General features: G+C 37.5%; 1 protein-coding gene across 3 annotated transcripts in view; it reads right to left on the bottom strand.

The window, feature by feature from the left end:
* Window positions 1-2,454: 2,454 nt before the first annotated feature.
* Window positions 2,455-16,793, bottom strand: part of LOC115222174 (tyrosine-protein kinase HTK16) — a 94,543-nt gene continuing 80,204 nt past the window's right edge. Inside the window, exons 13-21 of one of the 3 annotated variants that reach the window (XR_005002971.1) lie at window positions 15,446-15,524; window positions 12,747-12,826; window positions 11,000-11,140; window positions 8,575-8,763; window positions 7,252-7,340; window positions 4,227-4,353; window positions 3,268-3,831; window positions 2,840-3,178; window positions 2,455-2,661 (exon numbers count right to left, since the gene is read on the bottom strand). Coding sequence is in view for 1 of the 3 variants with exons in the window: in XM_029792320.2 (XP_029648180.1) it covers window positions 3,670-3,831; window positions 4,227-4,353; window positions 7,252-7,340; window positions 8,575-8,763; window positions 11,000-11,140; window positions 12,747-12,826; window positions 15,446-15,524 (867 nt within the window). In the remaining 2 variants the exon portion in view is untranslated. The other 2 variants (XR_005002972.1, XM_029792320.2) reach the window with 2 other exon arrangements.

Below are 16,793 nucleotides of genomic sequence, written 5' to 3'. Positions count from 1 at the left end.
TACATCACCACATCTGGAGGAGAGCAGTTTGAAGTCATGACTTTAATCTTATAGCCATTGTTTAAGGTCATTTGATTTAGATTATTGTCATACAGCAGCGAGTTTATCATGATCCAGTAGACTGATGATCAAAGCCATTCCAGCCGTGGCCATCTAGATTTTTTTAAAATTCAGGTATAGTGTTTCTGGGACTACCTTGTTTAATGTGCCTTTCCTTTGCTTTTCGCTCTGTGTTGTCATCACCATCATTGTTCGACCGTGGTCGAGACAATGGAATTTACCATGTTGCGCCAGACTTCACGGTCCATCATAGCATTACGGAGGTCCTGTTGCTGGTGGAGGGGCTTGCGTGGACCAATGACTCTGAAATCAATGCGGTCAGGAGTTCTAAATCCTGGTGGAGCCACTCTTGGTGGCAAGGTCAAAGATGAGGACCCAGACTATGCGTCGCCAATCCCAAAGACCCCAATGTTGGAGCAAGCAGATGATGACCACAATAGATCTCAATGCCTGAACCAGCAGATGAAGAGGGCTACACATGACAGACATTTTACAGAAGGTGCCACTTAAACCCATAACCAGGTCAGTGACAGTTTCACAACTGGGTCCTGCATGTCTCACCCTATATGTGCTGCAGAGGGAGGTTATGAAACCAAGTGTGTAGTTTTTAGTAGGTCAAGCAACTATATAGTAGCAGCCTTATTAAATTTGCAGTTGAATTTTGCTGCTATTTCTAGTAAGTTGTGTAACCGTGTAAGAGGCTTCTTTCATTGGCTCAAGTACTTTTCTTGCCTTAAAGATTACTGTGATTTGTGTGTGTCCAGTTTTAGGAAAAAAAATACATTGTGTTCCTGTCATAAGAGGGCAACAGGGAAGACATCTGGCTGTAAAACTGCTTCAAACGGAGAACCATGATAAATACGATCTGTGGTAGGGGTTCCTAACCATCAGGATGTGATCCAGTACTGGGCCATAGATTATTTGGTACGGGGCTGCAAAGAAAAAAGGAATTTTTATATTTTATTTCTATTTTATTGACTATTGCAATCTGTAGAGTGTTTTTGCAAGCATGATTTTTGTCAGTGAACAGGTCGTGGTCTTATAGCGATGAAAATATTTTGACAAATTAAACTTAAATGTTGAAGTGAATCAAACGGCTTTTGTGTGTTTCTTAAATGGCTTACAAACACCTTCCATGCTGCAAATGTATAAATAAATATATGTAATGTATATCTTCCAGTATAGATTTGTCTTGTGTAATGTTTCTTTGTGTAGTTACATTTAATGCTTTCACCGTGGACCATACACAAGATCTGTATATGTATTATATATATATATAGTAATTATATTATATTTTATACACTTTATTGCGTTTTGTTATGTGCATGATCATCCAGCCCATGGAAAAATTTCTTTGCATGAAACCGTGCTGCAAAAAAGGTTGGGGGAATCACTGATCTATGAGACCTGCAAAGTTAATCTCCACTTTAGCAGGGAAGATGGGCTTAAAAAATGGGTTGTTGTAATTTGTAGGGTGTGATCTGAAGTCACATGACAACTCGCTGGGGCTGCCTGCTGAGTCACATGACAACTCGCTAGGGCTGCCTGCTGACAGGTCGTTTAGAAAAAGTGCAGGCTAAAACTAGTCAGTTAAGGTGAGACAGTGTCATGTGACAACTTGCTGGGGCTGCCTGCTGGAGTCTGGTGGCAGGTATTTAAAGGGAGAATTTGACAAGACAGTCAGTCACCGGCTGACACTCACTGACGATACATCGAAGAGGCCAGGGAACAGAAGAAAGAAGACATGCACCCAACACCAGAGCTGAAGATACCTCCGAAAAGGGGGGCCCCGCCACGTCAAAACAGTAGAGGAGTAGGGGCCGAAACCGGATGTGGTTCCTCCTGATGATGTCTTGAGCTAACTGGATCCTATAAAGGAGCTGTTGTGGTAGCAGACCACGAAACACGGTTGTAATTCCTCCTTTTGCAGCTAAGGGCATAAGATTGTGACAGAGTCAAATGAACAAATGACAACAACATCTGCAATTTATAAAATTTATTTTCATAACAAAAATATACAAAAATTGTCATTAAAATCTTTGTTTTTCTCATAAAAAAAGGTCAGTGAAAATGGTGATGTCATGAAAATTTGTTCAAGTGAAAATAAAAATAAAAATAATAAAACAAAACAAAAAAACTATAAAATATATAGATATAATGATTTCTTTTTGATTAGGCTCGGGAGAGCCTAATTAAGGATGTGTTGCTGATTATCATATTATTGCAATTAATGAATAATAGTGTTGTTGGTTACAGGTTTTTGATGGGTCAGTCATTGGTTCAATGTACACCTGATGGCAAGAATGACAAGAAGTGTCTGTAAAGCAGTTCTGAACAAATATCACAAGGGACTTTGTTAAAACCCACCAATTTTTTCATTATTTCATTTTTTTATAGCTGATATTTATATACAAACATAGTATAATACACACACATACATACACACACACACACACATTTATGTTGGACCTCTGCACAGTTTTTCTCAACCAAACACCACAATGACCTGAAATTGGTAGATTCTATGGCAGGAGACACTTGCTAAAAGTTCTGCACGATGAGATTGAGCCCAGAGCAAGCTTCTTATTGACACGGTAATACCTGTGTCCCTATAATTCCAGTATATTACTGGTATGTAACTCTCAAAATCCCCAAAGGATTTATTTGACAAACCTCAAACAGATAAATACCTGTGCCCCTATAATTCCAGTATATTACTGGTATGTAACTCTCAAAATCCCCAAAGGATTTATTTGACAAACCTCAAACAGATAAATACCTGTGCCCCTATAATTCCAGTATATTACTGGTATGTAACTCTCAAAATCCCCAAAGGATTTATTTGACAAACCTCAAACAGATAAATACCTGTGTCCCTATAATTCCAGTATATTACTGGTATGTAACTCTCAAAATCCCCAAAGGATTTATTTGACAAACCTCAAACAGATAAATACCTGCGCCCCTATAATTCCAGTATATTACTGGTATGTAACTCTCAAAATCCCCAAAGGATTTATTTGACAAACCTCAAACAGATAAATACCTGTGTCCCTATAATTCCAGTATATTACTGGTATGTAACTCTCAAAATCCCCAAAGGATTTATTTGACAAACCTCAAACAGATAAATACCTGCGCCCCTATAATTCCAGTATATTACTGGTATGTAACTCTCAAAATCCCCAAAGGATTTATTTGACAAACTTCATACAGATAAAAAGACTTAAAAGCTTTGCTTTTTGATGATAAGATACGTCAATCAATGATCAATCTGATTGATTTTGGTGGAAGTGGTGGTGGTGAAAGAAAGGGACAGTGGATTATACTGACTCAGTTCTTATTTTCTTGATTCTGGAATGGAAGGATGAAAGGCAAAGTTGATTTTGGTGGGATTTGAACTTAGAATGTAAGCATTTGTAACTAAATGTTACAAAGCCTTTTGTTGAATGCTCTCAGGATTCTTTAAGTCACACCCCCATCCCTCGGACCTCATTAAAAAATATATAATAAAAAATATAATTACAAAACAAAAGGACAACATAAAAACAACACAGACAACAACAATAAAAACAGCAGCAGCAACAACAAAAACAGGTTTCTCTTCAGTTACATTTGGTTTCCAAAATTGGTAAAGAATTCCTGGAGTTTTGTGAATGTTGGTCGAGCTTTGCTTTCCATTTCCCAACAGCAGCCCATTATCTTGTAGACTGCGTTTGGGCATTTTTTGGGCTGAGACAATCGGTTATTGTTTTCCAAAAATTTCATGACCTGGAGAAAATAGGAATTAAAAAAAAAAAAATTAATATATTCATATAATTATTCATTTTATGGGAAATACAGTTAAATTTTAAGAGGAAAGAAACAGGGAGTTGTGTGATACAAGTAGATATAGACACCATTGACCCAGCAGGACATGAAGGATATAATAGCTGGAGAAAGAAATGCTAAACCTTTTTCCTGAATATGCACAGCTGAAATATGGGTTCATCTAATATGTCCATGCACCTTTTATGGCATCAAAATATGGTACTTTCTTCCCTGGTAAACCTTAGATACTTAAAATAAAAGTTGCTATAAGCTATAGTTTTTTTCACCCTGGTACCCAACCCAAATTATGACAACATCCAACATACATAATTAAAGAAAAAGCAATAAAGACTTACTTCAATTCCTTTCATATCATGGTAAGGTACATCTCCATATGTGAACATTTCCCATAATGTTATACCAAAACTCCAGACATCTGAGGCATGTGAGAAATGGCCATATTTCACAGACTCAGGTGAATACCTGCAACATGTTGCAAAAAAAACTGAAAATCAAAGTCAGTTAATGGATCGTAAAAAAACAAAAATGAAGGAAAACAAAATTAAAAAAAAAAATATTAAAAAAAAATCTTTAGTTGGCACAGACATGGCTGTGTGGTGTGAAGTTCACTTCCCAATCATAGAGTTCTGAGTTTGATCCCACTACATGGCACCTTGGGCCTGTCTTCTGTTATATCCCTGGGCTCTGGTCAAAGCCTTTTCAGTGGATTTGGTAGACAGAAACTAAAAGAAGTTTGTTGTGTCCGCACGCACACACACACACACACACACACACACACACACACACACACACACACACACACACACACACACACACACACACACACACACACACACACACCACACACACACCACAACACACACACACACACACACACACACACACACACACACACACACACACACACACACACATGTTTATGAATTTGGTTTATAAGATTCCTGATGTAAAATAATGGGCTGAAACAGATATTGTTATATTTCAGGATGGTAATTTTTTTTCTTTTACTTGCCTAATAGACACATGTACTACATATTCATTCTTCACTTGTCTATTTGTCATCTTCATCCTCATCCTCATCCTCATCCTCATCCTCATCATCATCATCATCTCTTATTTTAGCTTATGTCTGTTGCCTGGACATCTTTCGTCACACGTCTGTAACCTCTTCAGCAACATCCCATGGGACATCTTCCATCCCATGGGACATCTAGGAGATTAATTAGTAATTCTGAATAAGAACTGACTTGGAGCATGATGACATGTCCAACCCATGCCAGCATGGAAAGTAGGCACGACAATGATGTTGATGATGATGATGACGAAAATGATATGTTTAGGATTAATACCTAAGCATGGTCATGACACAATGACTAAAACCAATAAGAGGGTTTTGCTTTTTTTCTCTCTAATCAAATGAAATTCCTATTATAATTATGTGTGTCCCAACTTTTAGAACAGATACCCTTATACCTTATACCCGTGTGTGTTGTGAAAAGTAACTAAAAGAGTTGGCATTATGAAGGGTATCTAGCTGCCTGATGTAAAATACAGCCTCAGAAAGTCATCCTATTTAACCCAGCTAGTATGGAGGAATAATTGACAACAACAATGACGATGATGATGACCATGATGATGATGATGACCATGGTGATGATGATGACCATTGTGATGATGATGACAATGATGATGATGATGACCATGATGATGATGACCATGATGATGATGATGACCATGATGATGATGATGATGATGATGACCATGGTGATGATGATGACCATTGTGATGATGATGACAATGATGATGATGATGACCATGATGATGATGACCATGATGATGATGATGACCATGATGATGATGATGACCATGGTGATGATGATGACCATGGTGATGATGACCATGATGATGATGATGACCATGGTGATGATGATGACCATGGTGATGATGACCATGATGATGATGATGACCATGGTGATGATGATGACCATGATGATGATGATGACCATGATGATGATGATGACCATGATGATGATGATGACCATGATGATGATGATGATGATGATGACCATGGTGATGATGATGACCATTGTGATGATGATGACAATGATGATGATGATGACCATGATGATGATGACCATGATGATGATGATGACCATGATGATGATGATGACCATGGTGATGATGATGACCATGGTGATGATGACCATGATGATGATGATGACCATGGTGATGATGATGACCATGGTGATGATGACCATGATGATGATGATGACCATGGTGATGATGATGACCATGATGATGATGATGACCATGATGATGATGATGACCATGATGATGATGATGATGATGACGACCATGGTGATGATGATGACCATGATGATGATGACCATGATGATGATGATGACCATGATGATGATGATGACCATGGTGATGATGATGACCATGGTGATGATGACCATGATGATGATGATGACCATGGTGATGATGATGACCATGATGATGATGATGATGATGACGACCATGGTGATGATGATGACCATGATGATGATGATGACCATGATGATGATGATGATGATGACGACCATGGTGATGATGATGACCATGATGATGATGACCATGATGATGATGATGACCATGATGATGATGATGACCATGGTGATGATGATGACCATGGTGATGATGACCATGATGATGATGATGACCATGGTGATGATGATGACCATGGTGATGATGACCATGATGATGATGATGACCATGGTGATGATGATGACCATGGTGATGATGATGACCATGGTGATGATGACCATGGTGATGATGATGACCATGATGATGATGATGACCATGGTGATGATGATGACCATGATGATGATGATGACCATGATGATGATGATGACCATGGTGATGATGATGACCATGATGATGATGATGACCATGGTGATGATGATGACCATGATGATGATGACCATGGTGATGATGATGACCATGGTGATGATGATGACCATGATGATGATGATGACCATGGTGATGATGATGACCATGGTGATGATGACGATGATGATGATGATGACCATGATGATGTTGAATACCATGATGATGACGATGATGATGATGACCATGATGATGATGATGACCATGATGATGTTGAATACCATGATGATGATGATGATGACCATGATGATGATGACCATGATGATGTTGATGACCATGATGATGATCATGATGATCATGATGACCATGATGATGATGATGATGAACTGCAAGTGCAGTTGAGTTATTTTGCATATTACATGTGATAAATAAAGACAAAAGAAATATGTGTAATTTCAGAAAAATAAATAGACAAAGTAAAATGAACAGTACCATTTGATAGGCCATTTTCCTCCAGTGGTGGCACGATAATATTGGTTCTCCCCAACAGCTCGAGATAATCCAAAATCACTTATTTTAATCTGTGGAGTGGAAAAAAAAAAACCTCAAAGAAAAACCTGATGAATAATAAAGGATGATTTTTAATATCATTAAATGATGTATGTACAGTAATAACAACTTCAAATGAGACACTGTTTATTTTGTTGTTGTTGTTTAGTCCCAGAGCATGTAAAAATGGATGTTAAAATGATGATGATGATGTGTGTGTGTGCATGTGTGTATCCACATATCTTCACACTGACATTGTCTTGGGGTGATGTTCTTTATATTTCCCACAAACAAAATGTCCAGCAGTTTTTTTCACATGTGAAGATGCAGAATAATGTACTGTAAATCCTCGAGTATAATCCACATTTTTTTCCCAAAATTTAAAGGTCAAAATCCCTAGTGTGTACTATATACGAGGTTAAAAATAAAAATTATTTTCTAAGCAATGTCCAAGTCTCTATTTGCTGTCCAGCAATGTTTATTCAGACGCATTTTGTGATGTCAGGCGCAAAAATACCTTAAGCTAAGCCTGAAAGCAATGAAGTCATAAAAGAATCATCCATAACTTGCAGTAAGCAACATTTATTAACAGTTATTGCTGTTATTTCTTTATTTTCTGCAAACAAAATGCACAAAAAAGCTACATTTGCATTATATATACAATAATAATAAAGGACGTTACTGTATGCATTTTTACAAACCAAGGATGTTATATAGACCTCCTTGACTCAAGTTAGAGAAGGAGCATGTATTATACACAAAGTTTAGGTTTTTCAGAGGTACAGCCCCCTAAAAATCCCCTGTGTATTATACTCAAGGGCGGACTATACTCGAGGATTTACGGTATCTTATTTTAAAAATCAGTAATGGTTGGCAGGAAGGACATCCGGTTATATATATATATATACTGCTGTCTCAAGAAGTCTTGTACAACCAATGCCAGTTTGAAGAAAAAAATTGTGTTAAAAACCTATACTAAACCTAAAATGAAGATTGAGTGATTAGGGGTGTATAAACTGGGGGTTAAACAACAACAAAATTGGCTTTAAGAGATAATAATAATAATAATAATAATAATAACAATAATAATAATAATAATAACAATAATAATAATAATAATAATAATAATAATAACAATAATAATAATAATAATAATAATAATAATAATAATAATAATAATAATAATAATAACAATAATAATAATAATAATAATAACAACAGCAACACAAATTCCAGATGCTGACAGAAGACTCAATTGATAGTCACCTGTTTTTTAGACTCTAAGAGGATATTTCTTGCTGCCAAATCTCGATGCACCATTTTCTTTGATTCCAGATAAACCATTCCAAAAGCAATTTGAGATGCCCATAAAATCAGTTCTACTTTTGCATCAACTTTTGAAGGGTAATCCAAGAGAAAGTCTAGCATTGATCCTTTCGGGACAAATTCTTCAACCTAAAAGTTTAAAAAAAAAACATACATATATATATATATATACATATCTTTGGTGTTGGTCAAATATGGAATTCTGATATCTTTCAGTTTTTATCTTTTACTGGTTTCAGTCATTTGACAGCAGCCATGCTGGAGCACTGCTTTGAAGGGTTTTAGGCGAACAAATTGACCTCACGACTTATTTTGTTAAGCCTAGTACTTATTCAATCAGACTCATTTGTTGAACTGCTAAGTTACGGTGATGTAAACACACCAACACCAGTTGTCAAGCAGTGGTGAGAGACAGAGATACAAAGTCACACATATATGTATATGGAAGGTTTCTTTCAATTTTCTTCTACCAAATCTACCTACAAAGCTTTGGTTGGCCTGAAGCTATAGTAGAAGGCACTTGTCGAAGGTGCTGCGCAGGGGGACTGAACCCAGAACTATGTGGTTGGGAAGCAAGTTTCTTACCATGCAGCCATGCCTTATAATTTATCACATGGCCAGCTATTTTGACAGGAGAAGGTTAGTAAATAGCATCAACACCAGTACATGACTGGTACTTTATTTTATTGATTTCAAAAGGACGAAAATCAGAAATTGTCTTAGGAGGAATTTGAACTCAGAACACAAAGAGCTGGAAGAAGTATTACAAGGCATTTTACTCAACACTAACAAATCTGTGAATCCACAACCTTTATAATAATAACGGTTTCAAATTTTAGCACAAAGCCAGCAATTTTGGGGGAGGGGATAAGTTGATTACATTGACCCTAGTGCTCAACTGGGACTTACTTTACTGATCTCAAAAGGAAGAAAGGTAAAGTTGTCCTTGGCATAATTTGAATTCAGAATGTACAGATGGACAAAAATGCCACCTTCACCTTTATAATAATAATGTTTCTAACTTTGAAAACTAGATGTACATTCCCAAATATCTTATTCCCATCGATAATAGAAATATGGTTCCATACATTATTTAGGCCACTTTCAACTGTTCAGGTAACACTGTTGCTTCTTTGTTCAAAAAGCTGAGGTGAAGATAGTGCCAAGTATTCTTGGGTCCTTGGGGACAGTATCAGAAGGCACCAAAAACATAAAGGAAATGGGAATAGAGTGCCCAGTAGAACTGTTACAAAAGGTTTACCTCCTTGGCATGGCCAGAATCATCAGAAAAGCATTAGGTAGTTGAAAAGAACAGATAGCATGGTACCACCTGTGTCATCTCTTGTGAAAGGTAGAAGAGCCCAGTTTGCTGGACATTGTTGTAGAGCTGAAAACGAGGTAATTTCTACTCTTCTCCTCTGGAAGCCATCTGCTCATAATACCAGAGGGTGCACACTCTCCTATCCTGATGTAATCTCCAGGGATACAAGTATCCAGCAACAGGACCTCCGTAATGCTATGACAGACCGTGAAGTCTGGCGTAGCATAGTAAATTCCATTGTCTCGACCATGGTCGAACAATGATGATGATGTAGGCTGCATGTAGCAAGATTGCTAAGCATGCAAGACCCCAGGAGTTCCAACAAAGCCTGAATTAAAATGAGGACGATGATAATTTCAGATGTAAACAAAAGGATTCAAATTTTGTCGAAGAGTACAGTGGATTGTATCAACATTAGTACTCATGACTGGTTCTTATTTTATCAACCCTGAAATGAAAAGAAGTAAAATAAAGTTGTTCTGGCAGGATTTGAACTCAGATTGTAAAGAGATATAAACTAAGGCGCAGGAGTGGCTGTGTGGTAAGTAGCTTGTCTACCAACCACATAGTTCCGGGTTCAGTCTCACTGCGTGGCACCTTGGGCAAGTGTCTTCTACTATAGCCTTGTGAGTTGATTTGGTAGACGGAAACTGAAAGAAGCCCGTCGTATATATGTATATATGTATGTATGTGTGTGTGTGTTTGTGTGTCTGTGTTTGTCCCCCTAGCATTGCTTCACAGCCAATGCTGGTGTGTTTATGTCCCCGTTACTTAGCGGTTTGGCAAAAGAGACCAATAGAATAAGTACTGGGCTTACAAAAGAATAAGTCCCGGGGTCGAGTTGCTCGATTAAAGGCGGTGCTCCAGCATGGCCGCAGTCAAATGACTGAAACAAGTAAAAGAGTAAGTACCTCAAAATTTATAAAGGGTGTGGAATACCCCTTATAAATCTCAGTTTAACTGGATTGGTGAGGGAATATGACAGTTTGCAGTAGTGTAACATAAAACAATACATAAAAAAGCGAAAACGGTGCTGCCACCTACCAGCATCAAAGGCATCTGACAGAGACCGATTAGTTTGGTGATACATATATGGTCCAAGTTCATCATAATCTTTGCTTCTCGACAGAAGTCTGAAGTGCTGTTCACAACATTATTATTAAAGGTTTTCAAAGCAACTGTTATCTAAAAATAATATAAAAACAGAAATTTAAAATACAGAAAAGAGAAAGTAGGATTTTATCAAAATGTTTTTGTGATTTTATTATTTCAGCCTCTAACTTCACAACCACTGTGCTATATCTATCTGTCTGTATATCTATAAACCTGTTTGACAATTTACCTGCTTCTCTTTATATTTGTCTCTCTATCAAATTATTGATTGCTATTATTAGTATGGAATCGCATATTTTTAAAGGAATTTATAGTCAATTAAATGGAGTCAACCTTGGAAGGATAAAATGCAAAGTTGACCTCAATAACGCTCTCCTACACGTATAATACACAAAGAGCTATAAATGATGCATGGTTTTCTGGTTCATACCATGAAAGGTTGTATTATCCATTCATTGAACAAAAACCTATAAAGGTCATGGGAAGTAAAGTTCATTAGAATTGGTTGTGTTTGTTGTCAACCAAACAGATAGAAGGAATCGAAACTTATGCAAATACATATAGCCTTATTTGAAAAATGCGAATAATTTTGTGTGCTAATTTAGTAACAATGTGTTAGCTAATATACCAACAAAAACTGGTTTGTTAAGTAAAATAGCAATGTTTTAGAGGGAATGGTTTTTTAAACAAAAAGTGTGACCAACCTAAAACGTGTTTGGTCTAATCGAGACAAGGTGAACCAGTGCCCTTGACATTGTTTGCTCAGGATGTTTTACTCCCACAAATATTTTTTAAAATACAAGAGTATTTTTTGATGAATCCTCATTGCTTGGTCTTTAGTAAAAGATGGCTCATTCATGACAGACTAATAATTGGAAGCACTCCGTCGGTTACGACGACGAGGGTTCCGGTTGATCCAAATCAACGGAACAGCCTGCTCGTGAAATTAACGTGTAAGTGGCTGAGCACTCCACAGACACGTGTACCCTTAACGTAGTTCTCGGGGATATTCAGCGTGACATGGCCGGCCCTTTGAAATACAGGTACAACAGAAACAGGAAGTAAGAGTGAGAGAAAGTTGTGGTGAAAGAGTACAGCAGGGATCACCACCATCCCCTGCCGGAGCCTCGTGGAGCTTTAGGTGTTTTCGTTCAATAAACACTCACAACGCCCGGTCTGGGAATCGAAACCGCGATCCTATGACTGCGAGTCCGCTGCCCTAACCACTGGGCCATTGCGCCTCCACAGACTAATAATTATAATGATAGTGGATAAACTTATTTTTTTCCAGAGAGAAAAATGAGTTTCATAACTCGTTAAGTTGTAGGAACATCTGAGCTAGCAAGCAAACCTTCTTCTGAATTAGAAAGCCCTCTGCTTAATTAGCAAGCTCACCCCTGAACAAGAGAGCCCTTCTTTGTATTAGTAAGCTTTCATGGAAAGTTTTTAGACTCCTTTCACACAGGAAGTTTGTATCATTGAACTTGGGTTGGTTGGTATCAAATGAGTTAATCTACTCAACTCTATAAAAGCACCTGCTGCAAGTATGGTGGGGTGGGAGTGGTGGTTGTGGTGGGGGAGACCAAAATTGAAAAATCCTTGGAATTTCTGAAATGGATTAGCAATGTAGAATGATTATAATCTCAAAAAGCGAAATACAGGAATGGATTTATTTTACCTTTTTACTTTTTTTGCCATCATGAATAGTTAAAGTTCCTTTCACTACTTCACCAAATTCTCCAAGACCTAAAAGACCACCTGTGAGGCAAATGCAAAAAAGAAAAGACATTTAATTAACGGATTCAAGCTATTTTCAATTTATTACAAACAAAATTTTTACCCCCCCCCACCAGCCCACTGCATAACTACCTCTGTTGTTATACTCATCATCACTATCATCATCATTACCACTGCCAACCACCATGACCACCACCCCTGCTACTACCACCGTAATTAATCTCTTCATAATAATCTCCATCAAACGAAGTCTGTACTGCCGCCGCTGCCGCCACCACCGCCGACTAATATGGACTACTTCTTCCCAGAGGCAAAAATGTGTTCGCATAGGGCCAACACTCCTACCTAGAAAAAAGCAGAGTTACTGAAGTATACAGTAGTCCATTGTTTACGACGACGAGGGTTCCAGTTGATCCGATCAACGGAACAGCTTACTCACGAAATTAATATGAAAGTGGCTGAGCACTCCACAGACATGTATATCCTTAATGTAGTTCTCAGGGAGATTCAGTGTGACACAGAGTGTGACAAGGCTGGCCCTTTGAAATACAGGTACTACTCATTTTTACCAGTTGAGTGGACTCTGCTGAAGCAACACGAAATAAAATGTCTTGATCAAGGACACAACACGTCACTGGGAATTGAACTCCTGATTTACGGTTGTGAGCTGAATACTCTAACCACTAAGCCATGCACCTTCACCTGCAGAAGTATCAATGCTAATTTAGCCCTTTAGTATTCAGATTACTTTATCAAACATAATGTTTATTTACTCTTTTACTTGTTTCAATCATTTGACTGCGGCTATGCTGGAGCACCGCCTTTAGTCGAGCAAATCGACCCCGGGACTTATTCTTTGTAAGCCCAGTACTTATTCTATCGGTCTCTTTTGCCGAACCGCTAAGTGACGGGGACATAAACACACCAGCATCGGTTGTCAAGCAATGCTAGGGGGACAAACACAGACACACAAACACATACACACACACACACACACACACATATATATATATATATATATATATTATATATATATATATACATATATACGACAGGCTTCTTTCAGTTTCTGTCTACCAAATCCACTCACAAGGCATTGGTCGGCCCGGGGCTATAGCAGAAGACACTTGCCCAAGATGCCACGCAGTGGGACTGAACCCGGAACCATGTGGTTGTTTAGCAAGCTACTTACCACACAGCAACTCCTGCGCCTACCTCATTTTGAATTTATCCTGTATGATCTCGTAACTTCAAGATTTCAATGATGTGATAATACAACAGCAGAGTTAGGACTCGGTCGAACCCTTGCTTTCCAGGCAGCCATCCTCTCTTTAGCTTTCCTGATTATTTCAACTCCAAGTGTTGTATTCTAAAGCACACAGCACAACACCACAGCAAGTGATCTTCAGCAACTGATAGTTCATCAAAGACGATCTGGTTGGAGCAGGGGTTCTCAACCATTTTTTTTTATCTATGTGGACCACTTTGATTACATTTTTTATTCTGGTGGACCCCCATAGCCATTTGGTGTTTAAAAACTAATTTTAATGAAACTTTGGAAATTCTTATTTTGTTTTTCACACATTAGTTCATGTCAGTTGATCTATGTCAAAGGATCTTTTCGGTTTGAACGGCAGTTTTTTCTAGCGGTGTCATATGAAATTGTCACCCATAATTATGACCCTAGTATCGATCTATTGCATTTCAATCTGTTTTAGGGTTAGGGGTGGGGGGAAGGGTATCTTTTTTTCTTCACAAATGTAAATAAACCCAATCTGTTTCTTAAATGAGGGACATATTCATACGGCACAGAATGTTTTCACCTCAATAGACGTCATTCATTGGTTGAAATTGCAGAAATTGAAGAAAAGCAAAAACAAATATCTTACAAACTATAGAATTTTCTCAATAAAGCTGAGAGGAAAAGATGTTTTATAAACATATTCTACCAGCATACGAAGTTTAAAAGTGTTTAGTTACGTGGAAATTATTTTAAAAAACTGCTGTTCAAACTGAAAAGATCCATGTAAAATGTTAGAGAAAGAAATCTATTTGTTTCTTGCAATGCATACATCTAAAGCGAAACTTTTTCAGGGGCTCTTAAAATACTATTGTGGAAGCCCAATTTATTATTTTGTTGTTTTAGAGAATCAGATGTCGGGCATGCATGCTACATGTCCAATCTACTGCTAGATACACAGACGGCTATCATGAATAATATATTTCTCAAGATGCTGAAGCAGAGGTCTGACCATGTGGTTAAACAAACCAATAACCACATGGAAAAGCATTATGAAATAGCAGTCAAATCTACTTACTGCTGTGAGTAAAGTTTGAGAGTTTATTTTAACCCTTTAGTGTTTAAACTGGCCATATCCGGCCAAAGTTTTCTACCTATTTTATGTTTAAACTGACCAGATCAGGCCTCTCACACCTAACCTACAATGACATTCTAAAAATGAACAATCATATCATTGAAACCTCAAAGCTATAAGATAATGCATGATTAATTAAAAACAATTTGAGTGAAAAAGTATTGCATTTAACAGAGTAATCTGAAAACTAAAGGGTTAAGATTTAGGAGTGCAGTGAAGGTTTGGGAGTTACAATGTGGATTAAGGAATACACTGAAGAACTGACCTTTCTTGATGTCTCTGAAGTCAATGAAATGGAAATTTGTTTCTGTATGTTCGGGTTGTGAGGTGGGTGGAACTGGAGGCTGAATTTACAGGAAAAAGAAAAAAAACATAAAGTTTTTATGAAGCATATAACAGATGTTTTGGATAGTAAATACAATGTATAAAGACATGGCTGTGATTAGAAGTTTGCTTCACAACCATGTAGTTTCAGGTTCAGTCACACTGCATGACACCATGTGAGTAGATTTCGTAGAAAGAAGCCTGTCAGGTATGTATGTGTATAAACATAAACACACACACAAGTTTGTTTATTAAAATGTTCTCACATTCCAAAAGCTATTACTCAGCATTATAAAAAAGCAGTATCTGTTGCCAGCGGTCATTTAGCTTAATGGTACAGAGCACTTGGCTGGAATTTTGAGAGGTGCAGGTTTTGATTCCCTGTGGAGGCTTGCTGGCCACTTTTTTCTATTTTCTATTTACTAGGCCTCGAAACCGAAACCGGTTTTATATTATGATCAGTAAAACCGAAACCGATTTGCCAAAATCGATTAAGGCTTGCTGTTTCGGATCTTTTCAATAAAAGATGTTTTATATAACACATTCTATCAGTATACGAAGTTTAAAAGTGTTTAGTTACAAATAACTATTTTTTTAAATGCGCCGATCAAAGTGAAAAGATCCGCTGTTTCTACTTTTTTTTTTCACAAAACATTTCTCCATTTTTTCTTTTGAAGAAATATCGTTGAAACTGAACTAACTGAACTGTTGTCGGTCGCCTTTAGTTGAGAGTGCTGTCTGTTTCGTTGAAACGTATCGCAACATATCAATTCTCACCTTCTTTCCCCATGAACCTTAGATCAGCTCCTTGTCATCTTCGGTAACCCCCGGCTGACTCTTTGAACTTGCAGGTAACAGAGTTTATTCATAGCAAGTCAAGGGAATGCTGTTAGTTTTCAGTCGGGTGATCTTTCCCGTTGAGCATATGTAATAACCAGTTCCAGATTTTTTTATAAAAAAAAGTGAAGAGATCGCTATAACAGACGACAGTGATCGCCATAACAGACGACAGTGATGACGAAGCTGACATAAGCCAACAAGACATACTTTGTCAAACAGATTTGGCTCACGAAAATGCTTGTTTTCCCCAGCTAAAACTTGAATTTAACAGAGTTTTAAATAAGGTAAGAAATATTTCAAAACTTTTCCGTAAATCTCCTACAAAAAATGAAATTTCGCAAGATTTTGTACGAGCGAACTTTGATAACAGAGAATATAAACTTATACTGGATTGCAGAACTCGGTAGAATGGCACATTCCATATGATTGAGAGATTTTTGAAATAGAAA

Source organism: Octopus sinensis, linkage group LG19 (genome assembly GCF_006345805.1).
Source record: "Octopus sinensis linkage group LG19, ASM634580v1, whole genome shotgun sequence".
Classification (NCBI taxonomy): Eukaryota; Metazoa; Mollusca; class Cephalopoda; order Octopoda; family Octopodidae; genus Octopus; species Octopus sinensis.
The sequence above is the reverse complement of the archived record's forward strand: the minus strand, read 5'-3'. Positions and strand labels throughout refer to the sequence as shown.